This window comes from Phocoena phocoena, chromosome 17 (assembly GCF_963924675.1).
Source record: "Phocoena phocoena chromosome 17, mPhoPho1.1, whole genome shotgun sequence".
NCBI classification, from domain to species: domain Eukaryota; kingdom Metazoa; phylum Chordata; class Mammalia; order Artiodactyla; family Phocoenidae; genus Phocoena; species Phocoena phocoena.
This window is the reverse complement of record NC_089235.1, coordinates 17,754,994-17,782,787: the sequence shown is the minus strand read 5'-3', so window position 1 is coordinate 17,782,787 and position 27,794 is coordinate 17,754,994. Positions and strand designations below refer to the sequence as shown.

Genomic DNA, 27,794 nt, shown 5'->3' with positions numbered 1-27,794 from the left:
TGTACATGAATTTTTTTCAGTAGTGAATGCTGGAGTACTAGACAATCCAAGGTTGGTTGAATCAGCCGATGGGGAATTGCGGTTAAGGAGGAACCACGGATACGGAGGGCTGACTGTAAGTTACACGTGGATTTTTGACTACACGGAAGTCAGGGCTCTAACCCCCGTGTTGTTCAAGGGTCAACTGTTCTTAAAATCCAAAATGGAAAATAAGAGGCGGCCAGTGCCTCGAGTGTTATAATGGCTTCAGGTTTAGTTGTCATTTATAAAAAGAAATTCAAACACAGAATGAAGCTGTTCCTTAAGACCAGTGTTGGGGACGCTAGCAGTGAGCCAGCACTATCCCGTACGTGGACACAGTGCAGATTTGAGCTGTGGTGCAGCCAGACAGCACACAGGCACTGGGATTCTTTCTGTCCTCTCACTTTCACTATCAACAAGCTCCTGATAAAGCCTCTAATCTAAGAAGATGGTAACATGGGAAATTTGAGTGTAGGGCAACCAAAGCTGAACCAAAGCTGAACACTATCTGGTTCAAACATTTCTCTTTGAGGTGTGAGATGGCATGGAGAAAAAAAAGAACACAATGTCCCTGCAACATCGCTGAGAACTAATAATCACACAGTCATTTGTATGTAAGTTTTCTTTAAATTTAATCAGTCCTTTATAAAATTTCCCAATTAATTAGTAAAAGATGGCTTATTTGAATAGCCTAAAACATTGGTCACTATTTAAACAGGACATTCTAAAAAAAAAAAAAGCAATCACATAATAGTTTATAGTAATTTACAAGTGGACGGTATACATTTAGATACAGAGGTAGAAGTTCACTTTTACAACGTTTCACTAATACACATTTACCAAATTCAAGGCACAAAATAGTTTGCTTTACAAAAAAATACTGTAAAAATGTCATTTGCTGTTCTACAATGTGAATAAAACTTTCAAAAGAATCTTTACACCCTTCCATATGTACTCCACAGTATAAGATTTTTTCCCCCTTGCTAATCATAGTTGGCACAAAAATGGGGACGTTTTGAAATGCAGAAGTTCCCGTTTTTAGAAACTGTTTCTTTGCAGAGCTGCTATGTATTCTAGATCAAAGTCCATCCAAAGAAATGAAACACAGCAACTTCCTGAGGAAAGGGCACTTTCTATATGCAGCAAAATTCATAGGTAGAAAATGTATGATCTTTTTTTGGATCAATAGGTCTCCAGGGGAATAGATACTCAAGGAAAGACCTCAGAGACTCATTTTAAAATTCGACCAACACTGTAGTTGTTATATGAGTTTAACAAAGAGACCTGATCACCTTTACTGTAACAATCAGATATCATCATCTACTTCCAATTGATAAGAGATTTCAAAATGCCATTTTCAAAGAGCTGTACGTACAAACACAATGAAAGAGCCACACAGGCTTTGCAAAACTGAAACTTCGAAAACATGAGAAAACATAGCACGATCAGTCCTTGATGTTGCAAGGGTGTCGATTGGCTAGAGATTAATTACAAGAATTAATAAACTCTATGGGAATTAAGAAAAACCACACACATGAAACACACTGTCGTTATCGTCTCGAGACTCCCTGCTCATTCAGAAAAAATAATGGTAGCCTGGAGACATCACACAGCGCTTGTCTAAAAGATAAAACTGGTTTTAGGGTTCTGCCGGAAAAGGACCCCATTGGCAACAGCTTAAGCTCATTTACGCTGATCACATTTTCCAAGCACTCTAGTCGGTTAATTTACACTTTATTTTTTTAAAAAGTTGATTTGGAAAAAAAAAAAAAAAAAAGTCAACGCGGATTTAAAATCCAGAGAGTATCAGTCATGCTGATGTGGGTCGGACTGAGATATCTTGATCGTCTTCTGGTAGAAATGATATTCCATACAAAAAAGATCCTTAGATTCCGTTTTTTGCTTCGTTATTGTTTGTGGCTTGTTTTCTCTGAGCGATAAAAGGGTACATACACTTGTCCGCTCCTAGGAACCGATACATACACACAACTGCTTCGAAAGGGAGGATGCTGAAAAGGAAAAGTCACAGTTAGCCACCGTGAGGCGTGGTGTGTTCCTTACGTTACGGGGCGGACAGGGGAAGACCTGCCGAGGAGGGAGCCCCCTCACACTTACCTCTTCATGAAAGTCACGATGTACATGAGGCGGGGGGTGCAGATCATGGGCTGGTCCGTGAGGATGGCCTTCATAGCCTGCTTCACGCAGTAATCGGGCTTCAGAGGGGGCAGGAAAGGCTCAATTTCTTTCCTGAGAGTTACACATTCAAAAGACGAAATTAAGAATTAACACAAAATAGGGAAGACTGGAAATACACATCAAAACATGAAGGATGACGTTATCTGAGCAACAGGATTTGGAATTCGTTTTGTTTACTTCGTTGTGCTTTTTCTGTATTTTCTAAATTTTCCTACTATGAACACATTTTATTTGCATAGTCTGGAAAACAAGTTAAAAAAAAAAGTAGAATTGGTCTGCTTTTCTGTAAAGTGAGAAAGTCGTGTTTTCAAAATGCCTTGAAATGTATTTCAAATTACTTTTTTTTTCTCTTTCAATTGAAAAAGGAGAGGGTGTCTGGCATAACAGACACTAAACCCAAACAAGATGCCAAACTTTTAAGTGCAGTTCAAATGATGGTGTGTAAACACCAACATAACCTTTCTGAGTGAAATATAAGTCAGCTGTGTGCTTTCCCGGGTGCCTGGAGAGGGAAAGCCGTGGCATTTTCTCCGGAGGTCTCTGAAATGAAGTGTACAGAGACATCCTACCTTCAGCTGAATTCATCCAGGCACCCACTGAAATAACTTAATTTATTCTTTTGACTTTTCATCGTCCTCCCCCACCAGCTCTGGACACCTGCTGTGATGCTAAACAGGATGCTAAACAGTCTAAGCTCCTCAGACCAGCAGTGTCCTAAGAGGCAAAAAGCAAAGCAACACACACCCCGCCCACACGCGGGAAAGAGGCAGGGCTGAGTCTGTTCCTGGTCCAGACTTGGAGTCAGCCTGAAATGGAAATGACTCAAATCACCTCCACCTGTTCAGAGCGTGGCCAGACTCAGGATGTGTCCAGATCGGCCCTGACCTTTGCCTGTCAAATTCGTCCAAGCAAAGATCTCACACAGTCAGCATGTCTTTACAAGTGTCCTCTTGATGAGTCACGGCTTTGTTTACTCCGCGTAGCTCAAGTCAGATGTGACTTGATATGGCTATTCCCACGTGCCTCCTCCTTCCAAAGTGTGGTGGTATTTCATTTCATGTTTAGAAAATCTCAACGTTTCTTCTCATTCTGTCAGAGTGAATCTAGCTACATACACTCTCTGCAAAAAGGAAGTTCCCAAACCTGGGGTGTCTCATTCAAGGGTCTTTTTGGAAGAAAGACCACCCTCTTCTATGGCAGTGACATTGTTTTGTATCCAAACCAAAGTCGCATTGATGTACTAACATTAATATTAAAGAAAGAAAATCACTCCTAAAGAAGTAGCTTCTGGGCTTCCCTGGTGGCGCAGTGGTTGGGAGTCCGCCTGCCGATGCGGGGGACGCGGGTTCGTGCCCCGGTCCGGGGTGATCCCACGTGCCGTGTAGCGGCTGGGCCCGTGGGCTGTGGCCGCTGGGCCTGCGCGTCCGGGGCCTGTGCTCCGCGGCGGGAGAAGCCGCAATGGTGAGAGGTCCGCGTACCGCAAAAAAAAAAAAAAAAAAAAGAAGTAGCTTCTAAGGCAAATCCTGAGTATTTGCTACTTGAAGGTGCAGAGAAGCCGTTTCCTACTGGTGCTCGTAGGCTACCTTCTGTGAGCTAATACCAGTCCTTGCTTATCAATCGTACACACCTCAACTTTACAGACCTTGACCAACGAAAGCTACAAGTGAGCTGCCAAATGACAGATACTGAAGTGCGAGGCGGGTTACGGCTGGAGATCTGACTCATTCCACATATTCTCCCGGGATGGAAAGAGGATTTGTTAGAACCGCTTCTGGTCAGTATTAAGGCGGGTCCCTACTGACCTGATTCGGCAGCCCCTGAACATGCCAGTGTCTACAAGGTAAGGGCAAACCAGCGTGGTTTTAATTCCATCCTTCTCCGCAGCCTTTAACTCATGGCTCAGGGATTCATGAAAACCCACGACTCCAAATTTACTGGCGCAGTAATCCTGAGGCAGAGGGGAAAGAGCAGAAATCCTCAGTACATGTTCACATCCCTGACCAATCCCAAGCTGCCCTGGTCCCGTGACTCCGGGTACATGTTTGATATAAAAGGTTACAGGTGGGTAAGCAAAGAAAAGGAGAGCATTTTAAAAGACAGATATCTGATGTGGTTTGGTGCAGAAATAATATTTTCAAAGTAACCGCAGAAACAGATGAACACTTTCTGCCACATCAACGAAGTATCAGGTTACTTTGGGGAAGTTACCACAAAGGACTCTATGAAAGCTAACAAGCTGGAGTTAAAAATGGAGAGAGGCTCACTTTGAAGTGTCTGGAAAATTTACAAATGGTCTCTTGTTCAGTAAAGGAGACTGAAAAACCAGTTTGTTTAAATTAATGCTAGGAGAACAAAGGCGAGTTTAGCTGGGGTTATAAGCTGTTATGATCCAGTTTTCTTTTTAGGGCCAAGTGAAAATGGAAATGATAACTCTACCTTGTAAAGTTAAACTAGAACTTAACCTAAGGACTCACGGTATAGAAAGAAAGTTCTTCTCCATTACCCAACTTTAAAATTAGGAGTTGAAATGTAGAATGTAGAAGCTGTCTCTTCTGCATCCTTTTGCATATTTGCATGGGATGATGTTTTCAGTTTTCCGCTACAGGCACCCATGGGACGAACAGCACACAGAGCAATATACATATACACGCTTTGTAACTTGAATTTGGTGAAGAACAGGGTCTGATGAAGCCCAGCTTTACAGACTCAGGAGGCACACACCTCACATCAGCCCTAACCATCTCATCCGATGAGCTAACACAAGACAGCTCGCTTTTGGCAAGTTGACCAAAACAGAATGTCAACCTTTGGCCTCATTTATCTGTTCCCTGTGGCACTGCCACTGCCCTCCAGTTTCATCCTGACCCTGTGCCTTCCCAGTATTGTCAAGCACAACTGCTAATGAAAATGGGGCCATGCTGAGGATGGGCCCACCCACTTCTGCTGCTGCTGCTGCTTTGTCAAACTAGCGTAAGTGACTTTATGGCAGAAGACGTAGAGCCACGTGGGTTGCTGGGGAGCGTTCCACAAGCAGCACACAGGTAGCGTGCTTTCATGGCCTTTCAGGAACATGCGGGCAGCAGGTACCCTTCCTAGGACTTTGGTGTATTCTTCACGAGATAAACCGACTGAAAGAAGGACATGCTTTATAATGACAAACCTCAACTCCAGCAGTACTGAACAATCCCAGGGAACTTGCAACTGTCACAATATGACCATGATTAATCTCCAGCATGGTAGGAAGAAAAGCCTTAGTGGTCTGAAAGAAAAGGAGGATTCAAGCTTTAGAACTGACATTATGGGTTTCACCTAAAAAACAACAGCAACAGAAAACAAACAGAAGCCCCACAAACCCAAGATCACGAAACAAAGTTTTACCCACATAATGTTACATTTCCCAATCTGTTTGAAAATATTTTACATTTATCAAAAAGAGAAGATCCTTTAGGCGTCTGGTTCACTCAGCCCCGTATCATCGGCATGGCAGGCCTGTTATAAGCCGTGACCAACAAGACTGTAACACAAGAGCTTTCGGGGACAATGTCCAGAGATGAAAAGAAAGCCATTAGGAGAAGGCTCTTTATCACCTTTCAAGTGATAGTTATCTGCTAATCTAAACTACTCCCAGGTCAGAGATCCTTTCATGCTCTGACACTTCAGTGCAGCATCTCATGGTCTGTGAGGGACCTCCCGCTTACCCACGAATAGAAGCCTCGTGTAATGTTTACCACAGACCCATGAATGAAGAGATATTCCAGAAGCATCTTCCAGCATCCAAGCTGTATTATCAAAGTATGCTCACAGGAGGTAAAGTATTTTAGGGGTAAAAAAAGGAGGATAAAGTACAGAATCATTTTAATGAAAAACGTGTCCTAACGCCAACTCTGCTGTGATAATTTATAGCATTTGAATGACCACACTCCACTGTGGGGTATACTGGGGGCTGACTTCCCCACGGAGGCAGGTGACTGGCCACTCAGGGGGCAGAGCACGTGGAAGAAGCTCCAGGGCAGTGGACCCAAAAGGCGCCATCGATTTCTCATTCACTGAACTTCTCTTTTCTCTCTAGCTTTCATGCCTTCCAGGTGCAAGGTTGTATTTTTTTTTTTAATTACTTCAAATTGCTTATCATGATCCATTAACTACTGCACCAGGCTCCCAACAGTTTTATAACCTGCTTCTTAAAAGAAAGCAGCAAAGAGCAATCTGTCCACTGCTGAGTTATATCCCACTGCCAACACAGCTTCCCATGATTTATGAAGTTAAAGAAACCCAAACACTGACCAGTGGACTTAAAGGAGAGTTGCATTCCCTTCTCAGAGGACGTCTCAGCTAAGAGATCGCTGAATTTTTGCATACATAGTTTATTTGTTTTGATAGCTTCTGCATGTACAAGATCAAACAGTCATTCCATTAGTTTTGAACTTTTTCCATGTCCCAATCCATGATGCATTCAGTTGCCAGACGAATCTTTGTGAAATACCCCAAGGTCTTCCCCAGTCTGACTCCTGATCATCACATAACCCCCTGGTCCCCACTTATATCCATGTGTCTGGGCCTCCTCACTGCTGTTACCTGTATCACGCTTATTCTCACCTGTAAGGTTTTACCCATGATCTCAACTCTTCTCTGACCATCTACCCCGATGCCCTGCTATATAATTCAAAGTGTAATATTCATCACATATTTACATGGCCTCTCATGCTTTTCAAAGTGCTTTATGTTAATTATGTCACCAGAGTCTCTCAATAATTCTCTATCACAGGTAGTTATGGTATTAAGCCTTTATCTAATATTATCCTATTCACCTTGACTTTGTCCATATTTCTTTAAAACATATAATCAGCATCATTCACTGTAACATATAATTATGTTCTGTGGTGCTTTGTTTTGTTTTGTCCTTTCAGTCTACAGCACCCGGAAACTTCAGGCTTTATAGCTTATATATGGGGACAGAATTTCAATATAGTAACATCACAAGGAAGCTTATCTATTCCAATCTAAACTACAAAACACATCCTTAAGTAATCAGGCCTATAAGTCTTATTTTAGATATCTGATTATAATTAATTGTTCCTCAATTAGCTAAAAGATATAAAATTTAGTCTTGACATTATCCAGAGACCACGTCTAAGTTTTAAAAGTTTGCTCTAGTCTTGAAAGAGAGGGATAGATTTAGTATGAAGGTCTTATTTTTAAGTTAAGTAAGTAGAGGGACTCAAGAGTACATCCTAAGAAAGTACACACAGTACAGAATACCAGTAGCAATTTTCTACTTGGTTACCTGACAAATCCGAATCGCTGACTGTGCTCATTCCCAGCCTGTTTCCACGCTAACTCTACCCGGTGGCCAGGCCTGACTAGAAACCCAGACACCCAGTGGGCGGGCTCTAATGACTTCTCCATGTTCGTGTTCCATGTTGGTGCCTGCAGGTGTTAAATGACTAATCCAGATCCCCAGCACATATGAAGGTAGGTGACAGAAGATTACCAAATTCCTCACTGTTCTGATTTTATTTTTTTAAGCCTTCATTGAATTTGTTACAATATTGCTTCTGTTTTATGTTTTGGTCTTTTGGCTGCAAGGCACGTGGGATCTTAGCTCCCGGACCAGGGATCGAACCCGCACCCCCTGCATTGGAAGGCAAAGTCTCAACCACAGGACCTCCAGGGAAGTCCCTCCTGTTTTTGAGTTTAATTTCTTGCAAAGTTCTGAAACGGATTCATGTCCCCTCCTGACCTGGCAGAATTAGCTTATTCACTCAACAAGTATTTCCTGAACACCTACTACATGCAGGTCTTGTATTATGATCTGGCCGAGCGATGACAGGTAACATGCAGCAGGTCTCATTCCTGTCTCTAAGCAGAATGTATCCTCACCAGCATCTAACTGTGTCACATCAGTACATCAAACATACAAGTTTTAGTTTATCCTTTACAAAAGCAGGGTGCTATAGCTACATATGCTAAAAACTGTGATTTGGGGGGCTTCCCTGGTGGTGCAGTGGTTGAGAGTCCGCCTGCCGATGCAGGGGACACGGGTTCGTGCCCCGGTCCGGGAGGATCCCACATGCTGCGGAGCGGCGGGGCCCGTGAGCCATGGCCGCTGAGCCTGCGCATCCGGAGCCTGTACTCCACAACGGGAGGCCCGCATACCACAAAAAAAACAAAACACAAACAAACAAACAAACAAAAAAACACAAAAAAACTCTGTGATTTGGGCCTGCTTCCCTCCCTTCACCCCCCCACCAAAGTAGTTTGGAGGGACATTTAAGCTACTGGTTTTGCACTTAAAGGAAATAAGAAAAAAGAGAGAAACAAAAGAATCCAAATATAGCTATGTGACTAAAGTCTTTTCCAACTGTGGGTTGTAAACATATTTTTTAGGGAAATAGGCTTCACTTTAAGCTGCTAGTAAAGTGTGGCACAGGTCTGTCTGTTTTAGTATGAAGCTTTCTTTTAAGAGGAAGGGGTTGATTTTTTTTAAAAAAGGGCTGTGGCAGGTCAACACTTCTTATAAAATCTGTGCCTCCTGCCTCATCCGGGACCTTCTGTAGAAACAAAATCCAGCGTGCCACTGTGCTTTCTACATGCCAAGACAAAGGCCTATGCTCTTTATTTAGAAAGGCTCACCACTTACACGTCTACTACTATAGTTATTACAACTACTAGCAATGTCGGAAACACCAGACAAGGTGCTGGGGAAACTGGGAGGGGAGGAAAGCCATCCAAGGGCCAGGAGGCCTTGGGACCCAGACTGGTTGTCTTCCAAAGCTGGTGGCCACCACTCAGCTCCTACTGGATGCTGGGTGAAGGCAAGCCTGGGGGAAGAGCGTTCATACCAGGGACACTCAGGTTTCCTTTTAAACCCGAGCTTGCAGGGCTCAGGCTGGAGCCTGATCCGTGTGGCTGAGCACTGAGGCTGTTAATCATTTCCTTTGCTGCCTGAGTGGAGGTGAGCAATTACCGCCCGGGCCTTCTTTCCACAACGAAAGCCCTGCCTTGTGTCTGGGGCACATTACCAAATAAACTTTGATCAACACGAAGTCTAGTCCTTACGTTATGAGAAAAAGTGCTGTAAACGGGTGGTGAGAAAGCGTCACGCTCTCGGGAACTTTCCCGAGTAACCCGACGAGTGTTCTTTTCTGATTACTCTTGCCCTCAACAGTCTGGTGGGTGACATCTGAGCGAGCACAGCACCGTCTGTCCTTGACACCGTTTGACAGCACAAAGAAATCTGGCGCTGTGTGATGAATTATTAATGTGAACAAATATTGTAGCACGTATGAAACGGGGACCAGCAAGAGGTGAAGTGCTAGTTGCCATGACACCAGTCAGTTCAAGCTCAGGTTCGTGATCTTTGTCTGAGACTCGTGAGAAGAACGAGCAAATCTGCGGCACACACCCGAACGGCTTGAGCGTAAACTCACGCACGTGCTGCCGACAGTGAACCCGAGAGGGGCAGCTCCGCCGGACACCGGGACCGTCGTGTTCTCTTACTGTAAGGACGAATTATCCAGATCGGGAGTTACCAGCTGGCAAAGGGATGGCTAAAGGAAGTACATTGGATCAGTCACCAGGGTTAGCTGGTCCCAACAGTGGGTGGCAAGGTTAGCTAGATGTTTAGTCTAAGAGAACCGCACTCTGAGCTCTGTCCTCTTATTCAAATGTCTGAGACACAGGGGAGGACATCTAGATCGTCATGAGGAAAATGTGGTCGACTCTTGACCTGGGGGCGGGGGAGTCTCAGAGTCAGCAACCAATTTGTATGTTCAGTGAGACAATTTAGAATTGGAAGGGACCCAGGGATTATTTTATCTGCAAAAGAGAAAACTCTTTCAGTAATGGATCCTGGCTAAAAAGTATGATGATAGACCTTTGATCACCTGTGATTAATTTTATCACAAGACCATATCCAATACCATAAGCTGCCAAGCTGACAGGGTTGCTAAGTGACTACAAAGAAAAAAAAGGAAGGAAGGAAGGAAGGAAGGAAGGAAGGAAGGAAGGAAGGAAGGGAGGAAGGAAGAGGATATTCAGACAGACACTGACATTCCTATGAAACATGCTTCACAAGTTTAATATCTCCATAGCTCCTCGGGGTTCCTCTTCAAAGCACTGGGCACTTTGAAAGATAACTGTAAAGGTCATATTTATAATATAAACAAGAACTTCTTAAACAGAAGTGTGACTGGACACAGACATGACATGTCATATCTTGAGAAATCTTTGAATGTTAGGTTTACGCCAAATTAACTCCCAACAGTTCCAACCCTCCAGATCATTCTTGGTGCTCTTAATGACAGACTGCAATGCAGAGCCCACAGCTGCACTGTCAGGACAAATTAACCTAAAGTTAAACAAAAGAGAACGTGAAGAAATGTGGTATCCGGCAAAGGCCGACTTTTGAAATTTCAAGACTGACGACATTTTAAAGGTATAGGTAGAACACTCAGAATGTTTTCCATATTTGCAAGCTATTCAAGGATAATGGATACTAAGGGAAAAGCAAAGTTAATTCCTCACAGTTGGAAAAAGGCCTCAAGCTCTATTTTTGTGCATTGGCATGACTGTCCTGTGGTCAATTCAAGAAAAGGTATCTTTTTAAAAGAATCATCTCGAAGTGTTTCTCTCATTTGAATGTCCAAGAAACAGAAAACTTTCATTTCTAAAGGGGACCAAAAATCATATTACAATGGGAAAAGGCTTAACACCATGAGCACATGTACAGTACAGTTTTCTGATGTATTTATGTTTAAGGATTTTCAGAATCTCCAAATAGCAGCAATATATATGATCTGGAAAAAATACGAGCAAGACTCCATTGAACAAAGAACGTTTAACTGGACATTCCTATGGTACCCCTCCAAACGGTTCAGCGACTCTCCTTGGTGTTTTGCTGTTTCCGCCTGCTGCTGTGAGAGTAACTTATCTTTGTCGGAATCACAGAGGAACGTACTGCTTATTTACAAGGCTAAAATGACATCTGGTGGCACTCTTCTATGAAAATTCAGTCACTTCTCCTGGAAAACGATGATTCAAGAGTACAAACTATTGATGGTGCTGAAAATACAGGGAACTGGGCTTAAAAGGCTATTTAATAGGGTTAATCATTAGTGTGCTCAAAGATTAAAGAAAGGGTGACGTACTCCCAAGCTAATCTGGGAAAGGCACCCATGGCTAAGTATTCTTAATCCAGTAGATTTACAGGTATCTGCTTAATCAACGTACTGAGCACCAAACTCTAGAAACTTCACTTTGACCACACAAAGTGTAACTTGAAATTTTTCATTACAAAACTGTCTTCAACTAGGATGTAACCCAAATCTGTATTTGTTAGCAATAAACTGACTTTAAATACTTTAGTTGCAGTTGGCAGCACAAATTCTGAAATTCATGTAATTCGATGACGGCTTTTTTTTTTTTTTCTTTCCTATTTGGGTGCGTTCGTAGAGACAAGAAAGGTCTCCGGACAAATTGTGCAACAGAGCCCCAAGATACTGAAACCCGGAACGACTCTCAGACTTAACAAAATGTTCATGAAAATCTCTACCTGCTTGACACAAAATGTTCTCTCTTTAGCTATAAGGAAGAATTTGTCATAAACATCAAATCCATATCAATGTTACAGCTACTGTCCTTTTTGTCATTGTGAGGCCACAGGGATTGGTTTAATGTTTAGAGGCATCAGCAGTGAATACTTAACGCACGTGCGCGAGTATACTCCTACAGCTGCCCTGCAACCAAGAAGCTAATAAAAGAGCGAGGCTTTTCAAATGAACACCTAGATGATGACACCATTAGTCATTCAGCAAAAATAAATGCTTCATTACCTTGCCTTCCCACTGTTAAAACATGGGATGAATCTACCCCAAGGCAGCAACTCAGATATCAACACTCCCTGACACTTCGGAGTTCCCTGTGCAGAAATACCAGAGAGGAGGGGACTTAAAACTCAATCTGTCTGGAAAGTACACTGGCCTTTAGAGTCCAGAAACCACATGGTCCTGACTGTCAATCACTTAACCTTCCTTGTTACTTGACCTCTCTTGGCTTAACTCATTTGTGAGACAAAAAGGAGATCTCCGAGGTTTCTTAGCTCAAAAATGTTACGACGGCTTATATCCAATAATTCGTTCTTTCTTACCACGTGTTCGATACACAAGTCGTAACACAGAGGTATGAGTTGCCTAAGACTTGCATAAATGACTCAGTAAGGTATCAACTCCATCAGTGCAGTTCCCAGCGACTGGTGAGCAGTAAATATCTACTCATTCAACATTTATATGTTGTCATGGCTGTGCCTTTTAAAATAATGCAATGTGAATCCATGCCTCTTACATGTTAAAAAAAACTACAATCATCGTTTTTCTGTCTTTTACTTGAGTCCATGGAAGCTCAATGTTTTAAAAGGAACGATGAATGCTGCACACTGGTTCTGAAAGGCTGCTTTCCCTGACCCTCCCCCTGGCTGAGTCCTAGATGATCAAAGGAGTGTTCCCCAAGCCCCTGACCCGATTTAGTAACTCTTTACAGAATAGTGAAAATAGCCCACAGAATTGCAGCCAAATAGTCTGCTAAACAACAGGTTGTCATTAATCCCCCTGCTTTGCCCCAAACTCAAATCACATCGCCGAAACTGTAATGAAAACAGACCTTCCACAGGGCAGAGGCTTCGGTTCTGCTCGAGTGACTGGCAACTACTTCCATGAGGCATAACCACGTGCATGTGAGCTCAGCCACTGCTTAGGCCATCTGAAGTGGCAGGACCCAGCCCAGCAAGGCCGCCGTGATCCCCTTCCGTCACCCTTCGTATTTCATCTGTGCAAAGGGTTCAAATTCTTCTCTACTTTCCAGGGTGCTTACTGTGGAGGCTTTATAGAAAATTAAATCTTTACCTGAACTCCAGATACATAAAATCAAGAGGTTACCCCTGAAAACTGACTTTATTCTTAAGCATGCACTGTAACTTGGAACTTGCTGTGTAAGGGGGTCTACGAGATACCTGGATTGTGCTAGGCGTTGTTAAAAAAACAAAACAAACGAACAAAAACTTTGCAAACCTCTTAAAGACACTTAAGGATTGTAAAAAGCCACCTTTTCTAGAAATCAGTTCTCAAACTATGCTACACGTTGGAATTATCTGGGGGAGGTGCTCCTTCGGAGGCCCAGGCATACCCGGGAGGGAATCTGGCCGGGGAAGGCGACACTCCCCAGGTGACTTGACTATGCAGCCATGTTTGAGAGCCAGTGTTCTAGAGGAGAGCATCTCAGCCTCAGCCCCATGGCTGGGTAATTTTACATTGTGGGGACTGTCCTGTGCGTTGTACAGTGTTTAGCAGCATCCCTGGACTCTACCCACTAGATGCCAGTAATAACCACACTAGTTCTGACAAGGGGAAATGTCTTCAGATGTGGCCAAATGCCCGAGGGGAAAAGAACCCCATGAGAACCACTCTTTGGAAGGAACGTGAACATTAGCAAATCAAGTTCCATATAGTCCCGCGATGATTTTTTCTAAGCTCTAAGTCTCATATTGTAATGACATTTTCTAGCTTTGCAAGACATTCTAGGCTTGAAAAAATTTCACATCTTAAATACGGACTCAAAAGCCCATTGTAGTTTACACGCCAATACCTTCAAACCACCGCTCTACCACTAAATTCAGAAATACCACTGAAGGGAGATAATGCTGACAATCTGCAGGGGCTAGGAGCAGAGAAGCAGGGTGCACAAGAGGCAAGGTCTCTGCCCTCCTGCAACTTATTTCCAGACAGCTGTTTGGTCCTGGGCAGGAAGAACATCTCTCTTCAGTGCACAGCCTTGACTCTGTACCATGATGTTTATGGCTTTGGAAACTCCATCCTGGGCACAGCAACCAAGGGGGATAGTGAGCAAGAGAGCACCTGGGCTCCTCCTTTAACAATGGCCTGGAACCCAAATAAAAAACCAAAAACAACACCTAGACAAGGCGGACCCTAGAGTGCATGGTCTAGTATTTTCCTAGTCTACAAAATCCCTCAAGGGCTAATTAGCTCAGGGAATAAAATAATAATAAAAAAAAAAAGCAGAGAATATTGAGAAAGTGGGAAGGGAAATACGTGCTCAAGAGCCATTTCTCCTCAAACTTTGATGTGCACAAGGATTACCTGGGATCTGAATCAAATGCAGACTCTGATCCAGTAGGTCTGGGAGAGGAGAGGGCCTGAGAGCTTGCTTTTCTAACATGCAGCCTGATGGGGTGATGCTGTTGCTGCCATTCTGGACCACAGGCTGAGCCTAAGGTTGTAGCCTGAGCCAGGTCATGTCTACTGTAAACCTCAAGTGGCTTCAGATCAATTTCTCCTAGAAATTCAGCAAGTAAAGGCAGACTAATTTCTCTGCCCTCTATCCTACCTGTGTTCTCTGAACCACAGTATTTATTAGGGGTTGAGAGGCCCCATTCTCCACTTCCCACATCCTTTCCCCAGTAATGTTTATCAGACAAATGCCAGTTCAAATCGATGCCAAGATCCCTGGGAGCTTTGTATGGGCAACTATGGGAGTTTACAGACTGACTGTATGTATATTTGCCTTGGATCCATTTTTAGCACTAGCAAGCCCCTCTGCTGTGGTTTGAATGTTTGTGTCCCTCCAAAATTCATGTTGAAACCTAATGCCCAATGTGATGTTGTTAGGTCAGGAGGGTGGAGCCCTCATGAGTGGGATAAGTGCCCTTATAAAAGAGACCCCAGAGAGATCCCTCACCCCCTTCCACCGCATGAGGTTACAGCAAAGACGGCTGTCTACAAACCAGGGAGTGGGTCCTCACCAGACACCACATCTCCTGGAGCCTTGACCTTCAACTTTCAGCCTCCAGAATTGTGAGCAATAAATTCCTGTAGTTTATAAGCCACTCAGTCCATGGTAATCTGCTAGAGCTGCCCAAATGGACTAAGACACCCCTGACCCCATTAGAACAAGCTCTCAAAAAGAGACCTAGAAGATTTCAAAATCCTTCCCCCTTACTCACAGAGGCTTTGAGGGCTTAGCTTTCAGGACACGGAATTTAGACCCTTTTAGCCTCAGCATTTATTTACCTTTTAAATTTTCCACATTTACCTTTCTGAAGTTTTCACGCTTTGGTAAGCCTGTGAGAAAACCCTACCTAGGAAAAAGTTACCCCTTTAAAAGTCAGATACTTGGGCCACAAGTTTGGACACCATCAGCTGGCCAAAACTGCCCAATTTTGAGAATCCATGATTAGCATTTCCAAAGCAAATCTCGTGCAGTTACCTGGAATTCTGCTCTCAAAAGAATATTATGTAACAGAATAAAGGTTTTATATTTTCCAGGAGATAAGCTTAAAACAAACAAAAGCCTAAACTAAAACCACACTGTTATTGCCATTTCAGTTCCAAGTATTTATAGAACTTTGTTCAGCCAGTCTTTGTAGAAGAGCCCTTTTTATTCATTACTTTTTATGTCTGTCCTGTCAATGTCGACATGCAAACTAGGAAGAGAAGGAAGCTGAGTGACCAAGGATACACCACACTCTCGTCAATGAAGTAACCATCTCAGACACAGACCATGGAAAATTACAGAAAAGGGACAGAAGAACACATGAATTGGGCTTTGGTAATAAAATTCTAGTGTGGTATTGGGTCTTTAGAATTTTACATGTTTGTCTAATTTATGGAGCAAACTTTCCGGGGATATTAAGCTAGGATTAATTAGTCATTGCTAAACTAACCGTGCTAATAAAAAAAAAATCAACATTTGAAGGTGGATTCTTACATTATACCACAGGGCACAAGCATAAGTGACTCCTAGGAGAATCTACCAGGAGCTTTGAACATGTGGCCCAGATAAGTATTTTTAGAGCTTCTAAACTAAGTCCTAGGCTGAGGGTCTGGGTCCTAGCTTCTTCCTTCCCCAGTGGTGACCTTAGGCAAGTCCCATAACCTCTCTCGGTTTGTTTCCTCATCCATAAAAATGGGGATATTGGCTCTACTTAATTCAGAGTTGCCATGAGGAGCAAATGAGAGAAAAGTGTTTATGAAAGGGCTTTGTAAAATTTAAGTGCTATGTAAAAGTAGAGTAAATGTACCCAAGGCTAATTAAGCATATATTTATAGGTTATTTGGGTGAGAAGTGCTATCTATTTTTGGTTATGTCGTTTCTTCAAGTTCCTGCAATTCCTGGTTCTTACTATGTACGGCTCGCAAGCCTCCCTGCCCTCCACGTAGTGTCAGACCACACTTCCGGCAAAAACCCAGGACCCGACCACTAGAAGCAGCCTCACAAACACAGGGCTAACAGCCGCTTCAGCTGCCTGCCCCCTTCCTCCGGAATCCTGGGAGATGCTGGGAAACAACCGACACTTTCCAGTAACACCACTTCTCGAATCCTTTTCTTTAGTTCTACTGGGGTCAGAAAATCAACGCTTAAAAATACAAGTTACACTGCTTGACGGAGAAGAGTCCAGCAAATGCAAAAATACTAAAAGTTAGTACAGAACTATTTAAAAATAATTTATTACACCTGATGTTTCTCTTTCCCAAGAGATTGTAGAACTATCCCCATTTTAAAAAAATCCTTGAGAAATCAGCAGGGGGCAGTATGTTAATTACAATTTGCAGGTGGGAAAAAAATTCAGGCTTTGAATTCTAAGTTGCACTTGTCCTCAAAATACCTGTGTGCTTACATAAGTTACACCACAAATATTTTCCCAGTTACACTGATTTGGAAGTGTTATTTTGAGCCCCATTGTTTAGAATAACACTAAGAAGCTGAACCGTGTTAATATTCAGAAATTCCAGTACTAAGCCATTTGAAGGAAAGGCAAGAAATTCACATTTTTGTGCAAGCAGCAAATGAGAAACACTGTGGTTTCCCCAAACCCCCCAAACGCCAATGTTCACGATGTTAACACCGTTGTCACCTTTCACACATCTTTGCGCGATCTTTGAAAGTTTCACAGACCAAGTCACGTTGTGTTTCCGAATGTGAATTCACTGTAAGTGGCTTGTCAGTTGGGCTCATTTGACAGCACTCAAGGTTGCAGCAGTAATTGCCCTTCCTTGTTAAATATTCTAGCAGCACTTGCTGCGGTGTTGAAAGTTTTATCATCATTATGAGAGGATATTCTTTTTTTTTTCCCTGTGGTTCACTTAATTTTAGCTTCAGAGCATTTAGGAAAATGGTCCCTGACAGGTGTGAACTTGAGTTTTGAGGGAATTGACAAATAAAGTAAAAAAGAAAGAAACTCAAGAACGGGCCATGCTGGGTAAGAGCAAGTAAGAGATGTTGGCATCCTTCTGTTGGAAGGCACGCCTGCCAGTGCTGTGATGGTATAAGCCTGCGTAAACCCAGAGGTCCAGGTGACGGGAAGCGGCTGGCCAAGTGCGTCAGGGTAAACGAGATTAGGTCCTAAGGCCGTACGCTGACAACCCGTACTCTAAACAGTGGTGTCTGAACAGGGTTAGGTCACAATACAGGGAGGTTCTCTAAGGCGGCCCTATTACGGGGCCCAGCTGTATGCTTTACCTGTCTACCATATATTTTCAAAGAATGAATTAAAAGACTCCATCCTCCAAGTTATTTTCTGGTTATGCTTACAAGGGATCTCCGCCTAAAAGGAGTTTTTAGCTCAGTTAATAGAAGTATAAGAAGGGGTTAGTTCTTTGAATAGCTAACTACTGATAGTAACTTCCGAGATAAGAAATCACCTAATTAAACCAAGAGAGATTCACACATTTTAATCTGATTCCTAGAGTAACAGGCTCAAAACATTGGGTTTAACCCATTCAGTTGAGGCAGGGAATAGGTCCCTATTTCTTAAGGACTATCAGTTTGTCATACTCCAGAGATCAACGACAAAAGGTCCTTTATCTTGGGACAATTGCTGGCTGTGTGCGGAAGGAAATAAGATACAAATCCACCCTGCCAGCACACCCCCTAGTGGAATTTCAGCATAGTACAACTTGGGGGTCCAAAACCATCCCGGGGATTTAGGACTTCACACAGGCTCAAGTGCACTTTTCCAAGCGCAGTGTCTGTAGCTGCGCCAAGGTCAGAAGCCTCCTTCCCTGAGCGCTCCAACACAAGCTAGCAAATCGCACACGTCCTCTCTGCATCCAGCCACGCAGGCAGACAGCGGGGTTAGACAGAGGCAAGTTGCCTACTTATCTTAATTGAAATAGGCTTTAATTTTAGTTTCTGAAAGAACTAGAACAGAAATTTTAGATGAATCTGCTATTAATATTCCTCAACTCAAGAAAAAAAACTTAAATAGAAAGGGGTTTCCTACTTTAAAAAAATCATTCCACCTTCCCAGTGAGGTTATTAAACTGCTTGGAAAGTGTTTTCTGATTGTCACATCTTAGGTATGTTCAAGTTACTCAGTTCACTAGAATTTGCCAAAGATCTTGAAAAATCTGAAAAATGGTTAGGGTAAAAACAAACGTAAAGAAAAAGAATAAGTTGAGAATGTGAGCAGTTAAGCATTTAACCATAGGGTCCGTAGCCCTCCTCGGGGCCGCAGTGACCCGATCACGCATTGGATCCAGTGGCTGAGGGCTCTGCCGGGCATTCTCCACTCAGTCTTTCTGAAAAAGCTGTTCCAGCAGTGTTAGCCTTAGCGCAGGTTAACGGATGCTTCCACTTTGACATGCCGTATAGATTAATTTCTACCTGGGCAGATACTGGATAAAGCCCTGGATGTAGAAATAATGAAGGAGAAAAGAATACCAAGTTTGCTTCCAGGAATCAAGATAAACAGCACATAATCAAACAAGAGAGGCCCATTCCCTGAACCAGGAACTTGACACTATTCTACAAGGACTGCCCCCTTAATATATAAAGACACTATGAAGTCAACATGAAAAGATTTTGAATGTATTCGTTTTTCTTTCTCAGGACTAGTGATACATTTTGTCTGAACTATTCAACTTTTGTCTCCCAGTAAGACAGGACCCAAATGGCAGAAGAGCTGCGTGTGCCGGGCCCCTTCAGGCCCAGTGTGATGTCCAGCCCGGCTGGTGTTTACAGTCTACCAGGGGGTGTAATAGGTGATGAGCTTGGAAGGCAGGTGGAAAGCAGCGTTGGAAGGCCTAAGCTGCCATGCTCACAAGCCTGGACTTCACGCTGTGAACAATATGGTCACACAGGGCTTGGGGTAGGTTCTAGTCAGCATCATCTTTAAGCAGGCATATAACAAACTCAAATCTGCTTAGATCACCCTGGGTTGGAGAGCTGAGACAGTTGTATGAACTTGGGAACTCTTAAAATCACAGTTGAAGCCACCGAAGTAAACAGATTACTCAACTAGGGGTGCACAATGAGAAGAGGTCTGCGCATGCCGTACTAAACAGCCATTGTATCTCGGAGGTAGGGAGGCTAAGAGGATTGGGAAGACAGGAAGAGAAGCAGGAGAAAGGGGGCTTATCGTGGAAGCTAGAGCACCAGCGTTCCAAAGAGATGGTCAACAGGCTCACGTTCTGTAGAAAGGTCACGTCACACATTAGATTTGGCCATTAAGCAAGCCCCTGCTATTTTTTCATATGACACTGGTTACTTAGCAATATTTTCTAACCAACTCAGATAACCAGACACAGATTACAACATTTATCAAAGGTGTTGGGAAGATTTTTATAGGATGGTTCCCTGCTCACACCAGTTATGTAAAGTGACAGTTTATCATGTCATAGATGTTTATTTCTAGTAGCCCTAGATTTGGGTCCAGCATGTAATATATCAAATATAGAAACTTAAAGCTCAGTGAGCATGTGATCTTATTTTACGTTAGGAAAGGAGGCTGTGAGATGACCCTGATAGGTACAGAGCTCCAAGTATCCACGCAGTTGCTATCTAAAGAGATGTTTTACTCAGTTTTTAACTGTGACTGTGAGAATTAATAAGATAAAGTATGCTGACCCTACGTCAATTTACAGTTTGGTTCAAGACATAAAAAGTTTATTTCTGAAGCTCAAACATTTGATTTTTATGCATGTGAATTCATTTAATAACAAAAGCCAGCTCTAGTACAGACTTGAAAATACACCAAGAATTTCAAGTTTTTAGTAGGGAAAACAATACTCTATAGAATTCTTAATATTATGCTTCGGAGGGGGAAGCATCAGTCAAATAATTTTATAAGAATAGAAATGTTGGGCTTCCCTGGTGGCGCAGTGGTTGAGAGTCCGCCTGTGATGCAGGGGACACGGGTTCGTGCCCCGGTCCGGGAAGATCCCACATGCCGCAGAGCAGCTGGGCCCGTGAGCCATGGCAGCTGAGCCTGTGCGTCCAGAGCCTGTGCTCCGCAACGGGAGAGGCCACAACAGTGAGAGGCCCGCGTACCACAAAAAAAAAAAAAAAAAAAAAGAATAGAAATTTTTTTTTTTTAAATTCTAAATCTAAGAAGCCTTGACCACAACTAGATTTCTCTAACCAGAGAACAGAGGAATATAGTATTTGAGATTAAAAACCAGTAAATCACATAAGAACTTAAACGTTAATGATTAGGGACCATTCATGAGATATTAGGTACAACCATAGTACTAATGTCTTTAAGTGCTACATTACTCAGATCTAGCTGGTGGGCTTTTACTTTTCCTGGATGGATTTTAACTAAATAGACTTTAGACACTTGGATATAGATAAATGCCTAATTCAGTAATTAGTATTTTAAAACTGTGAAACCTTTTAAGTTAAGTGGTCTATTAATTAACTACCAATTATCTTGTCTGACTATCATATCAATAGAAGTAAATTACCGACTAGCGATTTGACAGATTTAGTCCTTTACCATGCAAAACTTCTTCAGAACATAAAAGGCCTGGAGTTAAATGCTTTTGCTTCCCCCTTTTGGTTAATCGGGGATCAATTTGCTGCTCTCGTATAAATGTCAAGTGCAGCTCTTTGGTCAAAAAGGATCTACAGATAAACTTTGTCTTTTAAAAATGGCAAGCAATGATTTTTTTTTAAGATTCCTCTTAAAAAATAACAAATGAAGCAATACTTAATGTTTTGGGGGAAACATGTGTTTGCAGTTGCTATATGGAGGCCAACTCTCCAGATTTCAAAGGATACTAGAGAGGTATTTTCAAGCTTTTGCATCTCACCCAGATACAGAGAGAACCTGAGTGGACTGTTTCTGTGGCTTATGCCAAAATTCAAGTGCACTATATTGTACACGTTCTCACGTTCTTGTCCTAACTGTGAATGTTGCACAACAGATTACGCTGATTAGAACCTACCTCAAATCTGTCGCTTCTTGACTGCTGACCAAGAGAAGGTTCCTAGGAGAGCTGCTGGTGATAGGAGAACACTGGATGATAAAGTATCACAGCAGACTGGGGGGCTGTGCAGAATAATGCCGAGTACTGCAAAAGCTTCTAATGTGTATGCAAATAGGTTTGAGGTTAAGAAGCAAGGAAAGAACTGCAGCAGGAGTCCTCTCCTTGAGGCTCGGCCACTGGCAAATATGAATGGCTGCCATAGAGTCAAATTGAGCTGATTCAAATTGGTCTATCAGCACCAGCCTTCTCAAAGTCGCTAGCCTCGCACCAATGAGCGGAGTCAATGTACTATCGTAAAAAACAAGCTTACAGGTAGGGCAGGGAGAATGGAAAAGTTGTGGAGGAAAACAAAAGGAGACAAGACACAGTAACGAATGTGAGACAGCCTCACTTTGAGATCCCGTCAATCTTATGCAACATAAGGCTTACCCTTTGAAACTTCAGAAGCCAGACCCATGGGAGCATTCTCTGAATCGGTTACCTTCTAAATGTTTAAGCAGAAGCTTAGCCTATACTATCAAACATTTACTGAGTGACTAGGAGTAGAGTTTTGTTCCTGGCAGGGGAAAACAAACAGTTGGCCATAACAAACTGCCTACAGACAGCTTGCCATCTACTTGGGGATCTCACGGCACAACGAATCAAAAGTTACACCAAAGAGCACATACTATGCACAAAGGATGGGGGAGACAACAAACACTGCGAGGGATCAAGGGAAAGAAGAGGCAAGTCATTTAACGGCAGCTTCGTCAGAAAACAACGGGTTGCACAAGATGGTCTCTAAGGATCCCTGCGGCTCTGATAAGCAAAAATGCCAGGAAAGGGCTGGAGTGGGGATGGAGGTTATATGAAGAACTTGAGCCAGGCCTCAAAAGATATGCGTAGCGGAGAAGTGGGCCTTCCAGGCTGGGGGAGTGGCACGAGGCATGGTTCAAAGGAGGAGCCCCCATAGCTCTTCAGTGAACGTCCGCATGGTTTCTAGTTCATCGCCTATGACTTTACCTCTGGGTCAGGATCAACACGCTCTTTATTATGTTATGAACACAGACACCAACTGCTACTTAAAAGGCTGGTTAAAGATGATCTGTTCAAATGACGAACAAGTCTTTGCTCAGCTGATCCACTCTTTAAAATGTATGGGGCAACTTCTTTTCCCCACCCAGATGCAGTAAAAAGACATGCTGGTTATTTTTTCTGGAAGGGAAAAAGCACACGCCAATACATCTGGGAACAGTTACCACGAACATTTTCACCTAAGGGGACTACTGGAAGGGAAGCTGAATCCAGGTGCTAACTTGTACCACTTAAACCTCGCCCCTCAAAACACACAAAATAAATCACTATAAAATTATAGTAAGTCTTCTTTTAAATTTTGGTTGCTAGAGCTCTTCTTCAAAGGTCTGTAAGTCTTGGCAAGAAGCCAGGAATTCCAACTCTAAAATGAATTTTTTGACTCAATTTAGAAAATAAATTCTTAAGTTTAGATGCTTAGGGGAAAAACAGCTGGAGAATTCAGGAGCCTCCCATATTTTAATATGAAGTGACGTCATTACTGTCAAAGCTTCCAAGAACTCCCTAAATTGATGTTAAGAGACGTTAAGCAACATCTCTAAGCAAAGTAAGGACTCTGAGAAGGTGGTATGTTCCTCCTTGGTACAGAGATTCAGGTCCACAGTCGTTTTTTTCGTTGGAAATTTGATTTAATTTTCTACTTAGAAGTATATCAACTGATGTGCATTTTCAAAGCGAAAGCAATGGATTTTCTATGCTTAAGACACTCTAATAAGCTCTCTTTTTATAGGATGTCTAGCAAAAAGAAGCTTCTTTTCTCTTACAAGTACCTAACTGCTTGTAAGAGCAATTGTATGGAGTTTGTATGGAGTTTCTTTAAAAATCTCGTTATGTTTGGGACTTCCCTGGTGGCACAGTGGTTAAGAATCCACCTGCCAATGCAGGGGACACAGGTTTGATCCCTGGTCCAGGAAGATCCCACATGCTGAGGAGCAACTAGGCCCGTGTGCCACAACTACTGAGCTTGCACTCTAGAGCCCACGAGCCACAACTACTGAGCCCACGTGCCACAACTACTGAAGCCCACGCACCTAGAGCCCGCGCTCCGCAACAAGAGAAGCAACCACGATAAGAAGCCCGCGCACCGCAACAAAGAGGGTAGCCCGCCGCTCGCCGCAACTAGAGAAAGCCCGCTCGCGGCAACGAAGACCTAACGCAGCCAAAAATAAATTAAAAAAAAAAATCTTGTTATGTTTGAAATTGTACAATTCAGCAAAATATTCATGCAGAGAAGGTAGGCAAGATGGTTAAACTTCAGAGTATTTTGTGTAGGTAAAAGTTCGTATTTTGGAAACCATACGTCATCTCAGTCAAAGGTTATTGGAAAAAAACAATCCTGGTGTTGGTGGTTCATAACTAGCTGACCGACGGCTGGATATCTGTTTAAGCATGACAACCTGACGGAAATCAGCTGGAGTTTCTCTGGCAGCCTCATCCTTACCAGGCTTTAAATATGAAAACTACAGTCTACTTGCAATTTATGTGCATCTTTTATTTCAAGTGGTGGCTGTTTGTTTTACTCAGAATTTTAAACACACAAGATTCTTGATACACTGTATTGCCAAGTTTATCCTGTTGTGCTGGCTTTTACTCACCTGATCCACTCCTTTGTCACTTGCCGCCTGTTCCTGCGGACCCCACGGCAGCAAGGACTTATATTCAGTTCCCCACCCCCGGTGCACACACACACACGCACACTCAAAGCCCTCCAAACTGTATTTGGTAACCTCCTATGCGTTTAAAACATAGATATGAGTTAGCTCATGTCATTTAAATGTTCATTTCTAGAGCTTTGGAAATGAATTAAATAAAGCTCACGTTTAAAAATACAACATTAAAATAAGCTTCTTCCAGGGGCAGAGAAATGGTTTAATGTTCAAGGAGCAACATTTGAATAAGTACTTCTATAGCTAGATTAAGTTTTTAAAACAGTTGCTAAAAAATTAATGAGGTTTAATGTGACCTATTTAGGAGAAACAGTTCTTTGTTGTGTTCTGTTAGAAGGCTAAGCCGCCTATGGGAGAGAAAAAAAAAGAAAAACAACAAACCTATTTCCTTACCCTTTCTTTATTGGATCCTACCTGCCTACAAAAGAAAAGGGGAAATACTATGGGGGAAGAAAAGCAGAAAGTGGGTCAAGAGTGTACAGTTATAGGGGAGAATTTCACACCTACCATTACTGAAGATAAATTTAGTTGCAAAACTGGGGTTAGTTTTGCCCCCAGAGCAGAAGGCCCTCCCCTCTCATCTATTTAGATGATGTAACAGCTCTGATGATTAGAAGCCGACATGGTGCATGTCCCCGGTTTGCCAGGTCTCACAACACCCCTGCCCTCTACATAGGGACTCTGTGGTCCTATCAGGGTGACTTCTGTTCTCCGAAGAGACGCATCCTCTAAGCTGAGAAAGTGCTGAGATATACCCCAACAGGACAATGTCACAGACCCTGGGGACAGTCAGTGGATGGTAAAGCAACTGCCAGGGTGGCCTGACCACTCCCATGGGACCACAAATGCTGGTCTCAGAATCTCTGGCACTTTCTAAAATGTGGCTGAGCAGTAATTTGGAAGCCTAAACTCTGACTTTAGGAATTCATAAGAACAACCAAAGTTTTACAAACTCAACAGAAAGTAAAATAAACAAACCCAGGGTTTTATGCTCCCTCTTGTTATTTTTATGGCAATCTTCCAAACTAGTTCAAAATGTTCAGTCCTCTACTCTCTCCAGAAATACTGAATTGGAGGGGGAAAAAAAAAGAAAACAACGATTTAATAGTAACCGGCATACATTGTAATTCACCGGGGGAGGAGTGAAGTGGAAGTAAGCTTTGTGGTGAAAGAGTGCAGGTGGCTTTCAGGCTGGTCCCGAAGTCTCCCTCCCTCCCAGCCTTCCTGCTGAGTAGGGCCCGGTAATAAAAACAAGCATGTTTATATTTACCCAGAAGTGTGCGTGGCAATTGACCATCATGGTTCTCTCAATGAGCTCATCAGGACATTCCAGAAGGTGATGCCCAGAGACCACGCCAGCATTATTGACCAGGACTGAGACCTCGCCAACCTCCTTGCGGACCCTCTCCGCTGTCAGGTAGACATTCTCTCTCTTTCCCACATCACAGGTGTAGGTAAAAACCTGCAGGTTACAGTGGGGCAGAATTTCTTCCTCACCATTCCCAGCTGTCCTCAGAAGTCCAGATGAAGAAAAAAAAATGGAACAGAGAAGGGATGGGGGGGGTGCAAAACATGAGTCACGTGGCCATCAGCAGGACAAAGATCACACAAAACAAAAATCACTACAGTGAGCTTCAAATTTCTAACACCGTAAGCCTTGCCAATGACGGAGCTTACAGCTGCCTTCCTCCCCCAAAAGTCTTTGGGAATTACAGCAATTTACTGGATAACTCTGCTTAGGGGAAAATCATGTAATTGTGACAAGCCCAATACAAGTCAGACCTCATGGGATCGGCTTCCCGGAGCTAAAGACACCTGGAATGAACTGATCTCAGCCCAGAGAGTAACACCCCCTCCTCCCAAACACATGCACTACACACTCCTCTTTTTGGGGGAACAGTGGCCAGAAACAGCTCTTACTCTTTAGTATGTGCACCCTCAAAATGGAAACTCATCTCAAGGTTCACAAATCAAAATTGTAATTAATGATCTGAATTCATCCAAAGCCAAGAAATCAACCAAGTTTCTGATAAAAAAGTGGGACTCACACTGGTTTGGTCTAACTGGAGTAGCTGAACTCCCCAAAGAAGCATTCTTATATAAACCAAGTTTACAGGTAAATATGCAATTTTACCATATAAGAACTCAATTTAAAAACCAAAAAAACCTTCCCTGGAAAACAACGACTGTTCCCTTTTAGGTTTGGGCAGGGAGCACAAAAATCTCTATTTGCTACCCTCTTACCAATGGTGAAAACATACTAGTTTTGACTTTCGATTTTCTGACCTAAAAGGCAAGTGCCAATAATTTTGGTGACAAATGATCAATATGGGGGAGGGGTGGTGCCCAAGTTAATCTTCCAGATATAGTTCAGTGTTTTCCCTGGAAACGAAAAAATTGTCAAAAAAGCAAGAGCCATTACCAAATCTCCCAGACCCAAACTTATGGTCAGTTACGGTCTCCGCTTTGGCTTTAAAAAAAAAAAAAAATCTCAGATTCAGGTTAGTTAATAAATATCCAGAAATGCAGATTTCCTAAGGTTATCAAAAACATGGAATGAATTTTACAATAGGGCTTGAATCCTTCAAGCGTTTTCCCTTAAGAGAGAAGGTTACCTTTCAATCAGGCTGAGTATGTAACTAAAGTACTGACTTGTCTCTGGTGAAACAATGTTAATTATTTTCCCGTGGCTAAAGTTATAGTGAAATCATCAATGCTGCCCTAGTCTCAGCGGTTCAGACCGCAGTAACATATACACATGCATCAGTAGAGTCTGAGAACAACTTCCCAAAGACACTAGTTTCCCGTTCGCAAACGAGACGGAGACATTTCTTTAGGATTCAAACCGGTGGTAACAAGTTCCCTCGCCTTCCTTAGCCTCCGAGGGCTTGGGAAACCCCACAGTCGTGCTCCAAGGGACAGGACCTCCGTTAAGACAAGGCTTTGGCGCACTTTCTCCCTTCTAATACAGAGGTGATCGTGTTCCTTTATTAGGGGACAAATTCTACTCGCAGAGGATCGGGCTGGGGTGGGGGTGAGGGGTTCTCTTCCTCGAGAGCAGGGTTGACCGTGACAGTGGGGTTTCGGGGCCCTCCAGGGTAGGGCGCGGGGGTGGGAAGAGGCTTGACCCAACAATGCTCGGGTGCAGGTCCCAGTTACCTTGCAGCGCCGCGGCGTCCGCCGCCTCCAGGTCGCGGTAGATGTGGCGCACCATGCCCGCCGTCTCCTCGTTGCTCTGAGTGTTGATGTCCCAGAGCACCAGCAGGGCCCGGCGCCGGGCGAACTCGAGCGCGAAGAGGCGGCCCAGGCCGCTGCCGGCGCCCGTAATGAGGCACACCTGGCCAGCCACGCTCTTTTCCTTGGGCCGCACCAGCCAGCGCGCCGCGGCCAGCACGAACGCCCAGAGCACTTTAAAAGTGACCACGAAGAACTCCACCACGATGTTCATCGCGACGTCCGGGGCCCCGCACGAGCCCAGCGCCCGCGCCCGCGTCCGCGCCCACCCCGCGCCCCGCAGCCCCCGAGATGCCCGGGGGCGCTTGTCAGAGCTGCTGGGACC

At 43.4% G+C, this 27,794-nt stretch overlaps 1 protein-coding gene across 1 annotated transcript; it reads right to left on the bottom strand.

The window, feature by feature from the left end:
• Window positions 1-632: 632 nt before the first annotated feature.
• RDH10 (retinol dehydrogenase 10) lies at window positions 633-27,794 on the bottom strand. The gene is made up of 6 exons (XM_065895508.1): window positions 27,395-27,794; window positions 25,506-25,741; window positions 5,378-5,476; window positions 4,020-4,165; window positions 2,137-2,268; window positions 633-2,030 (listed from the first exon to the last, which is right to left on the bottom strand). The coding sequence occupies exons 1-6, from the start codon at window positions 27,681-27,683 to the stop codon at window positions 1,907-1,909; spliced, it is 1,026 nt and encodes a 341-aa protein (XP_065751580.1). The 5' UTR covers window positions 27,684-27,794; the 3' UTR covers window positions 633-1,906.